The 14,973-nt window shown below is 46.4% G+C and overlaps 1 protein-coding gene across 1 annotated transcript in view; it reads left to right on the forward strand.

The window, feature by feature from the left end:
• The first annotated feature begins 205 nt into the window (after nucleotides 1–205).
• ATF6B (activating transcription factor 6 beta) overlaps nucleotides 206–14,973 on the forward strand; it is a 31,056-nt gene continuing 16,288 nt past the window's right edge. Inside the window, exons 1-7 of the mRNA XM_075836451.1 lie at nucleotides 206–286; nucleotides 1,115–1,217; nucleotides 6,760–6,845; nucleotides 6,922–6,997; nucleotides 9,017–9,099; nucleotides 9,397–9,526; nucleotides 12,401–12,574. Coding sequence (XP_075692566.1) covers nucleotides 1,142–1,217; nucleotides 6,760–6,845; nucleotides 6,922–6,997; nucleotides 9,017–9,099; nucleotides 9,397–9,526; nucleotides 12,401–12,574 — 625 coding nt within the window. The 5' untranslated portion in view covers nucleotides 206–286; nucleotides 1,115–1,141. The remainder of the gene's footprint in view (nucleotides 287–1,114; nucleotides 1,218–6,759; nucleotides 6,846–6,921; nucleotides 6,998–9,016; nucleotides 9,100–9,396; nucleotides 9,527–12,400; nucleotides 12,575–14,973) is intronic.

Below are 14,973 nucleotides of genomic sequence, written 5' to 3' on the forward strand. Positions count from 1 at the left end.
AACGAGAAGGCTCTTTCCTCTAACCATTGGGCTACTCCCCCTAGTTATCTCATTGGCTTAGCCGCACGACACTCAAACCTAGCTAAACATTTCATTGGCCAGCATCTCTTTACAGTCTTCCTTTACAAATAATCGGTGAATACCTGAAGGAGGCGGGACATTGCTTCCCCTCCTCCGATTGGCTGAATCTGTACGGGCCTGAGCAGTGATTGGTGGAGACTATATCCCAGACCTTATATTCTTCGGACGGTGGTTGCAGTCTCTTCCTGGCATCGGTAAATCCCGGGTAATGATGTAACGAATTCCTACAAACCGCATTACCGCACTGTCATCACCTCCCCGCCACCTACGTCATTCTTATAAGCGGTGACGTCATACCGCGGATTTTTATAGGGCGTGACGTAGCCCTGTTAGTACATGAGGCCGAGGGGATCTCTGCTACTGAAAAATGTATTAGTCTTGGGCTACAAATCTGCTTGTGCCATTCAGTGCTTGTTGCAAAAGTAATGACACCCTGGAGTGGCCGGTGCATGAGCGACTTAAGTCACATGTTACGACTTTTGCGCCGCTCGCAGAACAATTATCCTCATTTTCCTCCCCGTCAATGAAAACATTTTGTGCCCGTTGCAGTTGCGAATGATTCCGAAACGATTTCCGTTGCCTTAATCTATGTTGAACGCGACTGCCATATTTGATTTCCATTGACTTCCACGGAATTCTCCTGCATTATATCGCGCAGAAAAGGCGACGTCGCCAACGCTCAGCATTGCATCTCCGCTCGCGCCCCAATGCTAAAAGTGCGTGCGCCTTAATGGGTTAATGACTTATGTGATGCGCCAGCGCAGTAATATTAAAGCGTCGACCATTTCGCACCTGCAATTGGCGGCGAGCGAATCGATTTGCATATTCATAGAATATGATGGGAGAACTACGGAATCCATTCGCTTGTAATTTTATAATCTCGCCAAAAGCAAATCTATAACCTGTTGTACGGTCGGTCGAATTGTAAACCTGCGGAACTTGAGTCAGGCGATAAAATTTGCTCCTCTCCATTTAGCGCCTTCTCCTTGTCTGCACCCGTCGTCTCTCCTTATACCGTTTTTTCTTCTTACAGGCGCTGAGGTCGCTGGAGACGGTCGCCATGGCAACGGACCTGCTGCTGAATGACATGGACACCAAGTTCTGTGCAGACAACCTGCTGACCAGCGAGGACTGGGGTATATATACTGTATACATGATACTGCCGACGCTTCCTGTATATACTATATACCTGCAGGTCCTGGCAGCGGGTGATGGTAACACTGGACGCAGGAGATATCAAAACTGGGACCGGAGCGCTGTTATCTGGGCATTAAGGAGCACTGTATGCCGGCATTATTAGGGCACTCTGTGGCACTATTATCTGTGCTGATATTATTAGGGCACTCTGTGGCACTATTATCTGTGCTGGCATTATTAGGGCACCGCTTGGCACTATTATCTGTGCTGGCATTATTAGGGCACCGTCTGGCACTATTATCTGTGCTGGCATTATTAGGGTACTCTGTGGCACTATTATCTGTGCTGGCATTATTAGGGCGCTGTTTGGCACTATTATCTGTGCTGGCATTATTAGGGCACTCTGTGGCACTATTATATGTGCTGGTATTATTAGGGCACTCTGTGGCACTATTATCTGTGCTGGTATTATTAGGGCACTCTGTGGCACTATTATCTGTGCTGATATTATTAGGGCACTCTGTGGCACTATTATCTGTGCTGGCATTATTAGGGCACCGCTTGGCACTATTATCTGTGCTGGCATTATTAGGGCACCGTCTGGCACTATTATCTGTGCTGGCATTATTAGGGTACTCTGTGGCACTATTATCTGTGCTGGCATTATTAGGGCGCTGTTTGGCACTATTATCTGTGCTGGCATTATTAGGGCACTCTGTGGCACTATTATATGTGCTGGTATTATTAGGGCACTCTGTGGCACTATTATCTGTGCTGGTATTATTAGGGCACTCTGTGGCACTATTATCTGTGCTGATATTATTAGGGCACTCTGTGGCACTATTATCTGTGCTGGTATTATTAGGGCACTCTGTGGCACTATTATCTGTGCTGGCATTATTAGGGCGCTGTTTGGCACTATTATCTGTGCTGGCATTATTAGGGCACTCTGTGGCACTATTATCTGTGCTGATATTATTAGGGCACTCTGTGGCACTATTATCTGTGCTGGTATTATTAGGGCACTCTGTGGCACTATTATCTGTGCTGGCATTATTAGGGCGCTGTTTGGCACTATTATCTGTGCTGGCATTATTAGGGCACTCTGTGGCACTATTATCTGTGCTGATATTATTAGGGCACTCTGTGGCACTATTATCTGTGCTGGTATTATTAGGGCACTCTGTGGCACTATTATCTGTGCTGGCATTATTAGGGCGCTGTTTGGCACTATTATCTGTGCTGGTATTATTAGATCACTCTGTGGCACTATTATCTGTGCTGGCATTATTAGGGCACCGCTTGGCACTATTATCTGTGCTGGCATTATTAGGGTACTCTGTGGCACTATTATCTGTGCTGGCATTATTAGGGCGCTGTTTGGCACTATTATCTGTGCTGGCATTATTAGGGCACTCTGTGGCACTATTATCTGTGCTGATATTATTAGGGCACTCTGTGGCACTATTATCTGTGCTGGTATTATTAGGGCACTCTGTGGCACTATTATCTGTGCTGGCATTATTAGGGCGCTGTTTGGCACTATTATCTGTGCTGGCATTATTAGGGCGCTGTTTGGCACTATTATCTGTGCTGGCATTATTAGGGCGCTGTTTGGCACTATTATCTGTGCTGGCATTATTAGGGTACTCTGTGGCACTATTATCTGTGCTGGCATTATTAGGGCGCTGTTTGGCACTATTATCTGTGCTGGCATTATTAGGGCACTCTGTGGCACTATTATCTGTGCTGGTATTATTAGGGCGCTGTACGGCACTATTATAGGTGCTGGTATTATTAGGGCGCTGTGTGGCACTATTTGCTGGCATTATTAGGGCGCTGTGTGGCACTATTATCTGTGCTGATATTATTAGGGCACCGTCTGGCACTATTATCTGTGCTGGCATTATTAGGGCACCGTCTGGCACTATTATCTGTGCTGGTATTATTAGGGCACCATCTAACACTATTATCTGTGCTGGTATTATTAGGGCACCGTCTGGCACTATTATCTGTGCTGGTATTATTAGGGCACCGTCTGGCACTATTATCTGTGTTGGTATTATTAGGGCACTCTGTGGCACTATTATCTGTGCTGGTATTATTAGGGCACCATCTAACACTATTATCTGTGCTGGCATTATTAGGGCGCTGCTTGGCACTATTATCTGTGCTGGTATTATTAGGGCACCGTCTGGCACTATTATCTGTGCTGGTATTATTAGGGCACCGTCTGGCACTATTATCTGTGCTGGTATTATTAGGGCACTCTGTGGCACTATTTGCTGGCATTATTAGGGCACCGTCTGGCACTATTATCTGTGCTGGTATTATTAGGGCACTCTGTGGCACTATTTGCTGGCATTATTAGGGCACCGTCTGGCACTATTATCTGTGCTGGTATTATTAGGGCACCGTCTGGCACTATTATCTGTGCTGGTATTATTAGGGCACCGTCTAACACTATTATCTGTGCTGGTATTAGGGTGCTGTGTAGCACTATTCTCTTTGCTGGTATTATTAGGGCACTCTGTGGCACTATTATCTATGCTGGTATTATTAGGGCACCGTCTGGCACTATTATCTGTGCTGGTATTATTAGGGCACCGTCTGGCACTATTATCTGTGCTTGTATTATTAGGGCACTCTGTGGCACTATTTGTGCTGGTATTATTAGGGCACCGTCTGGCACTGTTATATGTGCTGGTATTATTAGGGCACTCTGTGGCACTATTATCTGTGCTGGTATTATTAGGGCACTCTGTGGCACTATTATCTGTGCTGGCATTATTAGGGCACCGTCTGGCACTATTATCTGTGCTGGTATTATTAGGACACTCTGTGGCACTATTATCTGTGCTGGTATTAGGGTGCTGTGTGGCACTATTATATGTGCTGGTATTATTAGGGCACTCTGTGGCACTATTATCTATGCTGGTATTATTAGGGCACCGTCTGGCACTATTATATGTGCTGGTATTATTAGGGCACTGTCTGGCACTATTATCTATGCTGGTATTATTAGGGCACCGTCTGGCACTATTATCTGTGCTGGTATTATTAGGGCACCGTCTGACACTATTATCTGTGCTGGTATTAGGGTGCTGTGTGGCACTATTATATGTGCTGGTATTGTTAGGGCACTCTGTGGCACTATTATATTTGCTGGCATTATTAGGGCACCGTCTGGCACTATTATCTGTGCTTGTATTATTAGGGCACTCTGTGGCACTATTTGTGCTGGTATTATTAGGGCACCGTCTGGCACTGTTATATGTGCTGGTATTATTAGGGCACTCTGTGGCACTATTATCTGTGCTGGTATTATTAGGGCACTCTGTGGCACTATTATCTGTGCTGGCATTATTAGGGCACCGTCTGGCACTATTATCTGTGCTGGTATTATTAGGACACTCTGTGGCACTATTATCTGTGCTGGTATTATTAGGGCACCGTCTGGCACTATTATCTGTGCTGGTATTATTAGGGCACCGTCTGGCACTATTATATGTGCTGGTATTATTAGGGCACCGTCTGGCACCATTATCTGTGCTTGTATTATTAGGGCACCGTCTGGCACTATTATCTGTGCTGGTATTATTAGGACACTCTGTGGCACTATTATCTGTGCTGGTATTATTAGGGCACCGTCTGGCACTATTATCTGTGCTGGTATTATTAGGGCACCGTCTGGCACTATTATATGTGCTGGTATTATTAGGGCACCGTCTGGCACCATTATCTGTGCTTGTATTATTAGGGCACCGTCTGGCACTATTATCTGTGCTGGTATTATTAGGGCACCGTCTGGCACTATTATATGTGCTGGTATTATTAGGGCACCGTCTGGCACCATTATCTGTGCTTGTATTATTAGGGCACCGTCTGGCACTATTATCTGTGCTTGTATTATTAGGGCACCGTCTGGCACTATTATCTGTGCTGGTATTATTAGGGCACTCTGTGGCACTATTATCTGTGCTGGTATTATTAGGGCACCGTCTGGCACCATTATCTGTGCTGGTATTACTCGCTATATTCTAATAAGCGGTTGTTCAGATGGGACAAACCCTTTTATAGCCTTCAGTTTTCTCCAGTATGCCGCTCATGTCTCACTCGCAAGGGTAGAGGAAGCTGAGATATGGGGTTCTGTGTGATGAGCCGAGGTAACTCCTGCCTGTGATACGGACAGAGCACCGTGGTCTGGGGGATTTGTCTTCGCTCACTAACCATATAGCGGCTCCTCCGTGTAAAGAATAAGCCCTTCAGGGCAGAATGGCATCACGCTCCATCTCATGCTGTATTTACAGGTATTGTCACCCTGAGACATTGGGGAGGGTTTTCCAAGACTGGTGTTTTTTATATGCCAGCCTTCGTCTGAAGCTCGCAGGAGTCAGATGGGATTCATTTATTAAGAGTCCTGGCATAGATTTCAGTTATAATTTATGCCAGCTTCTGGCGTTAGTTATATAAATTTTTTGCAGTGGCCCGCCCCTTCCACTAAGCCCCACCCATCTTTTTTAAAGTACATAGAACGGCGGTAAACGGCAAAATCGGTGTAAAGTCATTCATAAACTCCTCCCATTGCTTCTAACGGACAATACAGCGCTTCCATACAGTGGGACGTGGCGTGCCAGTGTCGCCCAGTGCTGGGTGTATTCAGGTGTTGGGCACACGTTACTTCTGCCCGCAATTAATCGCAAAACACATTGTATTACGGGTGACGATAAATTGGCCTGAGGACAAGGAAGTATTACACAGCAGCAGATCTTATCTCAGCGTTCCTACCATGAAGGACTGGAATATAAAATGCAGTAAAGCCTTAACTCATGTGATACTGTACAGGGTGGATGATAGACTATTCAAGGTGACGCTGTCAGTGAGAGGGTTAATCCACGCAGGTTTATGCATGAACTTAAAATTTAAAGCGTTTTGGAAAAATTGGGAGGCTCAGGATTCAAATCCAGAAGACACATGAAAATGGGATAAATCTGCTCCTGACGTAGACTCGGCTACCTTGTTAGGTATCCATGACCATGTCATCCCCGTGCGTAGTTCATTATATGGGAATGTAGACTATTGCAACCGTTTTTCTTATTGCTCAAATGCATCTAAAATATATTTTAAAAAAAATTGCAGATAGACTTGATGGAAAAAAAATTCCTACGATTTTGTGTCAACAGCTCCTATGCAGACCTATGTGTCTCCATGGTTACAGACTACAAAACAAACCCTGTATTGTCTGATCCTGTAGTCAGTCATGTGTTACTCCTCCTCCCCCTTTTCTACTATCTGTAGATTATCAATAAGAGGGGGAGTGGAGTGAGTAACATGTGACTACACAGGGTTTGTTTGTAGTCTGTAGCCATGGAGACACATAGGTCTTCATAGTCGCTGTAGATACAAAGCTTTTATGAGAATCACAGAAGGCAGGTGTCTTGTATTGTTAAGAAGATCACATTCACATATGAAGGCGACTTGTGGATACTTCTAGAACGTTCTGGTGGACAGCGCCACTATGTGATATCTGTTTTATCTCAGATACAGGTCTGTACAGTTACCCGGATGTGGCAGACGACTATGGCGACCTGTTTCCACCCGGCTTCGGCTCTTATCCCCTTCATTTGGTAAGTGACACCCTGTAGTTTCAGCACTCTGCCCGTCTCCTCTTTTTTGTCTACATCACTTCTCGCCTATCCGCAGTATGACAGCCAGATGGACGTAGAGTCTTGTTCCGTGTCCTCGTCTGTGGATGAAATCTACAGTATAAATGTGTCAGGTGGGTGAAGATGTGATAATGTAAGGAAATATATAAAAGTCATTCCAATATCTGATGAATTAGAACAAGTCAGAGCACATCTCAATGGTCTCTTAAAGACAACCTGTCACGTACCCAAAAAACTGCAGCTGACATCTCCGTTAGATTGCAGGCGCCTCACAGATTCTGCCACTTTTTATTTTTTTCTTCTAGCCCCCACCGTTGCTGAGATATCGGGGCGTTAGTTCTGGTGTCCGATATGCAAATAAGGCCTTTGACTGTCAAGTGGGCGGGTAACACCTGTCACTTGATAAGGGGTAACCGCCCACTTGGCAGTCAAAGGCCTCATTTGCATATCGGACACCAGAACTAACAGCTCCGATATCTCAGGAACGGTGGGGGCTAGAAGAAAAAAATAAAAAGCATCGGAATCTGTGAGGCGCCTGCAATGTAACAGATGTCAGCTGCAGTTGTTTGGGCAGGTGACCGGTCCTGTTTAAGGCTTTTCTGATGTTGAATAGTGGGACCTTCCTGTGGAATTGATCTTTAACTCCTGTCCTCTCCACAGTGATTTCTTCTTCTTGAGGTCCATATTGTTATGGAGCAGTCAAAGAAATTGTTGTTGATTTAGAAATGCGTTGTCCCATTAAAGCTATCTTGGTAGAACTATATTTGGAGGTTGCGGCAGCACTACTACAAGCGCGGTCATTTTTTTTTATCTCTATAGCGTAAACCACAAGGCCTCAAATAGCTCTAGCCCTAAAAATAAGAGTTTTGGCTGACCAAATTCAAGGAGGCAGAAACAAAAAAATTCTCTTGGTCCTTAAATGGATTATCCCACAATCAAAGTTTTTTTCCAAAAGCCCAGGACCTTCATATAGGATGAGAATAGATTGCCACGTGCCAAGATAAACCTACTTGGCGATTTATTTTCACGTATTTGGACTGCTTTGGTGCGGTGTTCTTCCCACTGCAAACAGGTCAGTCCGGCTGCCTAGACCACGTGGAAAACAACCGTTCCCAGAAGCCGCGGTGCCCGGGGTCTCCGTCCTGCTGATGGCACCTTTCTGGTTTCTCCTGATCCCTGTCCTGAATTATCTGCCGCGCACGCTCATCCGCGGTTGTCACACAGCCGAGCGGAGCGCAGTGAGTACAGGGAAGCGGCTTTAATAAGAAACCAGGAAGACACTGCGCGTGCCCGGTCTCGCTGCCCAGGGAAAGCTATTGATAATATACACAGCCAGTGGCGAATAATCCGCGCATACTCGTCCGGGAAATTCAAGAACTACTGGAGGATGTTTCCAACGCTGGTATTGAATGGGTTATTTCGGGGGTCATTACTAGGAAAGGATACATTTCAGGAGATTGATGATAATTGCAAATATGATTGTTTTTACTTATATGACTCAATGAGCCATGGCTGAGGTCTTGGGAAAACCCGTTTAAAGGAGTTGTGTGGACCTAAAAAATAATTATCAGTGCAGTCCCTGCAGTATGTGATACACTCGCTAATATACATATCGGTCCCCGTCGTGCTGATTCTGAGATTTTCATAGCGCTGCCGGGGGACCGGAAGTCTAGTGGCGCAGTCTTCTTTGATGAGGACACGACTCTTCGTCATGTGACCGGCCCCGCTGTATTCTATGTATAAGCAGGAGCGGTAGTACATAGAATACAGCGGGGCCAGTCACATGACGAAGAGCCGTATCCTCATCAAAGAAGACTGCGCCACTAGACCTCCGGTCCCCCGGCCGCGCTATCAAAATCTCAGAATCAGCACAACGGGGACCGGAATGTATATTAGCGAGTGTATCACATACTGCAGGGACTGCACTGATAATAATTTTTTGTTCGCACATAACCCCTTTAAGACTGATAATGGCACGGATAAGATGCTCTACACACAGTGTTACGTGTTTTTTATGCGCTGTGTGGCATTTCTAGACCCCACCTTGTAGCCCTGTGGGATGAACGCAGCGTTATGGGTCCAGGATGTAGAAGGATCTCCTGTAATTATTTGTCTCTCTTTTTTTTTTTAAGACCTCTTAGTGAAGACCGAGCCAGCGTCTCCCTACTCGTCATCGTCTTGTGATTCCTCTTCCTCCTGTGATGGTCTCTACACCGTGAGTTAATCTCTAACAAGTGATGTGTCCTAAGGGATAAGCGTCTCCAGAGGTGGCTGTATGCTGCTTATCTTATCCTCCATATTGTGCTTGACTAAGACCAACAAGCCTGTTTACGGGGGAGTCGGGGAACATAGGCTGTAAGGTGTCCAATGCTTTATCCAGATCTTGGTCTCCTCCATTCCGTTGATCATTTCCCCCCTCGCTGTGACCATTGACCATCTGATATTTCCATTTTTTTTGCCATTTATTCCTATAAGCTGTTTTATGCTCCTTGTCTTATGTCTTGATGTGTAGACCTCTCTAGGAGACATGGGGACCTTGGTGAAGGTTGAGCTGCCACCATCACCCCCATGTACAGGCCTGGAGGCTCCACCTGCGCCATGCAGCGCTCTACAAATAACTCTGCTTCCAGTATCAACAACAGGTAGAGTATTATACATCGCTGCGGTGATTTACATAACTGCTCCGACCAGTCTTACCGCTGCAGAGGGGCCAGCGTACTAGGGTTACAGCTACGAGTGTTTCCAGTCTAGTCTCCATTGTGACTTCTGTGCCCGTGGGCAGGAGGGGGCAGCCTGACGTCCATTTACAGACTATAGATGACTGTATATAAGAGCCCGTTCTTCTCATGGGTCCACAGGTAAAGGCCCAATATGATATTAAATATATTGTCCACTATAAGAAGTGATCGCATATCGCTAGGATGAACCTGATGAGTGGAGATCTGACTGCCGGGACCCCCACCCATCCGCAGATCATCTGATTTAGGGCTTATTCACATGCCCGAGTTCCACCCGTGTGGGACCCGTTTTCACGGATCCTCATAGACTTGAGTCTATCGGGGGATCCATGAAAACGGAAGAAAATAGGACATGATCTATTTTTCAACAGACCCTTCACAAAGGCCATGTGAACGGCCCGTTGAAATACATGCGTCCGAGCGACGGCCATTGTTTCAACAGTCGTCACACGGACATATACAACCTTTGTGTGAATAAGCCCTAAGTCCAGTCCATAACATTTGTATTGGAACAATAGGGATCCGTGTCTCACCAGTTTTTCCTTGCACAGCGGCTCTCCCGGCCTCCTGATATTCAGGGAAGTGCAAAACTGCTCCATCCACAGTTAGGCGGCTTATTAATATAATATATACAATAAAACGGCCGGATTAGGGTGGAGATCGATAGTTTAGGACTTAAAGGATTTGTGTGAGGTTAGAATGAAGGTGTTTTTTTTACTTGAAACAGCGCCACTCTTGTCAACTGGCTATGGTTGGTATTGCATTTGCTTGAATGAGACTGAGCTTCAATACTAGAAACAGCCCATAGACAAGCGTGGCGCTGTTTCTGTGTATGATCCTCCATTTACTACTTTTGTATGTATTTTTTTATATATATATTTTTTTTTCATTTTTATGTCCTGGATTTCCATCATAAACCAGATATTCTTTGAGCCTTTTCTTCTCTCCATTAACGATTGAGACCATAATTCGTCTTGTTGGGACCCGACACGTTTTCTGGTCCCCACATCAGTGATATATTCACATTGACATGAGATGATTGGTCTATGTTTACAGGGGTGCAGACATTTGGGCCACATTTATGAAATGAAGTGCAGCAGAGAAGGGGTGTAATATGGGTGAGATAAATGGCTTGTGAGGTGCCCGGGGTGACTGCGGTGCTGCAGGGTGGCGTCTCCGGGATCTCGTGGATTGAGGACATGTAATGTGGGATCTTCATGTGTATTTTGCAGTGTGGATGAGAGACTGTCCTAGTGAGTAACACTGGAGCTGCACAATAATAACAGCAGGACATGCCCCCGATCCAGCCGCCCCCGACGTAGTGTCACTGACTCTCAACACTGCTTCATGAGGAGAAGTGATGATGGTGCAGCAATGATGGAGGATGCCGGGATAATAATGGGGGTGATGATGATGATGATGATGGGGGATGCAGTGATGATGATGATGCAGGGATTATAATGGGGGGATGCAGTGATTATGATGGGCGTGATGCGATGATGATGGGGGTACAGTGATGATGAGGGGATACAGTGATGATGATGGGGGGATGCAGTGATGATGATGGGGGGGATGCAGTGATGATGGGGGGATGCAGTGATGATGATGGGGGGGATGCAGTGATGATGATGGGGGGGATGCAGTGATGATGATGGGGGAATGCAGTGGTGATGATGGGGGGGATGCAGTGGTGATGAGGGGAGATGCAGTGGTGATGAGGGGGTGTGCAGTGATGATGATGGGGGAATGCAGTGGTGATGATGGGGGGGATGCAGTGGCGATGATGGGGGGGGATGCAGTGGTGATGAGGGGAGATGCAGTGATGATAATGGGGGATGCAGTGATGATAATGGGGGATGCAGTGATGATAATAGGGGATGCAGTGATGATAATAGGGGATGCAGTGATGATAATAGGGGATGCAGTGATGATGGAGGATGCAGTGATGATGGAGGATGCAGTGATGATGGAGGATGCAGTGATGATGGGGGATGCAGTGACGATGGGGGATGGGATTGGGGAATTCAGTGGTGATGATGGGGGGATGCAGTGGTGATGATGGGGGGATGCAGTGATGATGAGGGGGGAAGCAGTGGCGATGGGGGGGATGCAGTGGTGATGAGGGGGTGTACAGTGATGATCAAGGATGCAGTGATGATAATGATGGGGGGATGCAGTGATGATAATGGGGGATGCAGTGATGATGATAATGGGGGATGCAGTGATGATGATAATGGGGGATGCAGTGATGATAATGGGGGATGCAATGATGATAATGGGGGATGCAGTGATGATAATGGGGGATGCAGTGATGATAATGGGGGATGCAGTGATGATAATAGGGGATGCAGTGATGATAATAGGGGATGCAGTGATGATGGGGGATGCAGTGACGATGGGGGATGCAGTGACGATGGGGGATGTGATGGGGAATGCAGTGGTGATTAGGGGGGGATGCAGTGGTGATGATGGGGGGAAGCAGTGGTGATGGGGGGGATGCAGTGGTGATGAGGGGGTGTACAGTGATGATCAAGGATGCAGTGATGATGATAGGGGATGCAGTGATGATAATGGGGGATGCAGTGATGATGATGATGGGGGTGATGCAGTGATGATGATGATGGGGATAGTGCGGTGATGATGATGGGGGTGATGCAGTGATGATGATGGGGATCGTGCGGTGATGATGATGGGGATAGTGCTGTGACAGAGCAGCTTCTTCCTTTAATCTTCTCCTGTTCCCGGCATTCATGATTCTGTCCTTCTTTACTCTTGCAGCACAGCCCGGATGTCTCCCTAAGTCTAGCAGTGCAATTTCTAAGAAACCAGCCTTACAGCCGAGACCTGCACCAGGGACCAAACCATCTGCAGCCTCCAGCAGCTCCGCACACACCATCATCCTGCACCCAGTGACCAGCGCCCCGCCCGCCACAATCGTGCCTACTCTCACAGGTAAGATTGAGCTTGGCTGTTGTCACTATACATGGATTGTAATTCCTGTGACCCGGCGTCTCCAGGACGGGTGTGGGGCGAGACGAGCCTGAAATACTTCAATGTTGGATACTTCTACCATCCAGTACAACCAGTAAATCCGTCACCTGGGGTTGTGCCCTCCACAGGTCAGGCCCAGTCCTGTTGTGTGCCCATTTACTAGCAGTGTGGACACTTCCTGAACACCAGACATTAAATATCTTCTAAATGCCAGGTTTGCTGTATAATGTTCCCTCCGATATTAACAATACATTACATAAACCATTCACAACATGTAGTAGCTCCTGAGAACCTGGAGGGGTCACTGCTGCAGCTTCTAAAGTATTTTAATGGAACTTTCACCAAAAGCTGCTTTGTCGCAGGACCTTACACAGCGCCACTCCCATCTATGTGGCTGTGTCTGGTACTGCAGCGCAGATGCTTTCAGTTAACTAGTGCTAAGCTGCAGTACCGTACACTGCCACGGATGGCGCTGTTTTGTTTATTACATTGATGGCTCTGTGGGCCCCTGCCTATGACATATTGAGTTTTGCTTAAAGGAGTTGACGACTTTATAGAAAAAAAATCAGAAAAAGCAATAAAGTTGAGATGTTACAATTATAATTATCTCTATCATTCCCCCGCTGTGCTGTGTAAACAATGGACAGCGTTTATACAATGCAAAATGGCGGTGGTCATGTGAATAAATAGCGTGAACGCTTTCTCGGCTGTCACTTGGCACCTGCGCCGAAGTCGAGGCAGCCGGGGACGCGGTCATGTGAAGAGATTACTAGGATCTTCTTGTATGTGATGACCCTGCGCTGTTGTGCATATGGGCTGATAATTGCTTTAATTACTTAATCTGTTTCTCGGAAAAGCTGGGTGATTTCCAGTATGGCCACCATGACCGTCACACAGCTTTGCTAGGCTTCTGAATGGCTAATCTGTCAAGTCACGCAGCAATAAGTCCTCGTTCCTCTATCGCTGCCATATAATTTTACATTAAAATAAAATCAGTTTTACTTATTTTTATATTTACAGCGGCTGCCACCAGGGGGCGACATGTGATCAGTGTAGATCAGCAGTGGCGTCTCCCAGGAAGTTCTTAGCAGCCTAACACTTGTTTATTGCTCCTGTCCGGGGTCCCTGCGTTGCTCCTGGGTAGCGCGTGTGTTCCGTCCTGGTGGAGACGCCGTTCTCCTGCAGTAATGTGCTTCTTGGGTTCTGTGCGGAGGTCCCTGCCCACTGTAATACATTCCAGCTACTAACAAACACCCCCACTGTGTATGGATCTGGTCTCTATACAATGATTTCATTGTTGGCAGGACATCATTATGTCTTACTACCAAGACACTTACTTCACGGATAGGCGGCTCCAGCTATGCGCTGTGTCTGTGTCCTGGCTGCTCATGACGGTATCTGTGGCTCATCTTGATCATTGGTTTCAAGGGGGTGAAAAATATGTACAATTTGGAGTTCTAGTGAGGGGTCCGACTTTTATATACTTGTCAGAGCAATACAGGTGAACAGAAAATATGAAGACGCTGCCATAGATCGCGTCGCGCTTCTTTTTAAGGTAAACTCCACTTTCGTACAATTTATAATCGATCATCATCATCCGCGACATTTCCAGATTATTTTTTTTAGTTACCTTCCTCTCGCTGTCTTTTCTTCTCCATTGACGTCTAAAGCTAAATTCATGTTTCCTATGATGCCAGAGAGTGTTGCATTGTGGGAGCTTAGGTGACCGTTATAGACTCATTAACCCCATAATGCAGAATTATGTACGTCCGTCTGATCGCGTAAGCGCAGGAGCCCAGTCGTGACTGACAGACCGCTTCCTACTTCAACACCCGGGAACAGTGATCACAATAGCAACCGCGGCATTTTAATGGTTTGACAGAAGTGGACTGCGCTATTCATTCTGTCAAAACGTCGGAACCCTTACACAACTGAGACAAACGGAAAACATTTGCACCGGATCCATCACCATTGAAATCAATGGTGATGCAAACGGAAACCTATGGTTTCCTTGTCTCAGTCAGGGTTCTATTCTGATGGGGAACTCAGACGAAACGTCAGAACGGGACCCTGACGCAGATGTGAACGAAGCCTTCGCTGTGGCTCCAAATGTCGTCTTATGTAACAATTGAACGGCTGAAAATGGCTCATCATGTCTCCATTGTGAGGACTCTTCAGCCATCCAGCAGAGCCGTGGATCAGAACGAATTTTTTTAAATATATATATAATTAGAGGAAGTCAAGAAGCACTACTCCATCCGGAGGTGGAAAGAAATTGAGTTCGGTATTTAAGAAGTATTAAGGTAACGCGTTTCAACGCCGGATTAGCTCCTTCACCATGAGGCGCTTCTTCGTTTGAT

The sequence above is a fragment of the Rhinoderma darwinii genome, chromosome 8 (assembly GCF_050947455.1).
Source record: "Rhinoderma darwinii isolate aRhiDar2 chromosome 8, aRhiDar2.hap1, whole genome shotgun sequence".
Lineage (NCBI taxonomy): Eukaryota > Metazoa > Chordata > Amphibia > Anura > Rhinodermatidae > Rhinoderma > Rhinoderma darwinii.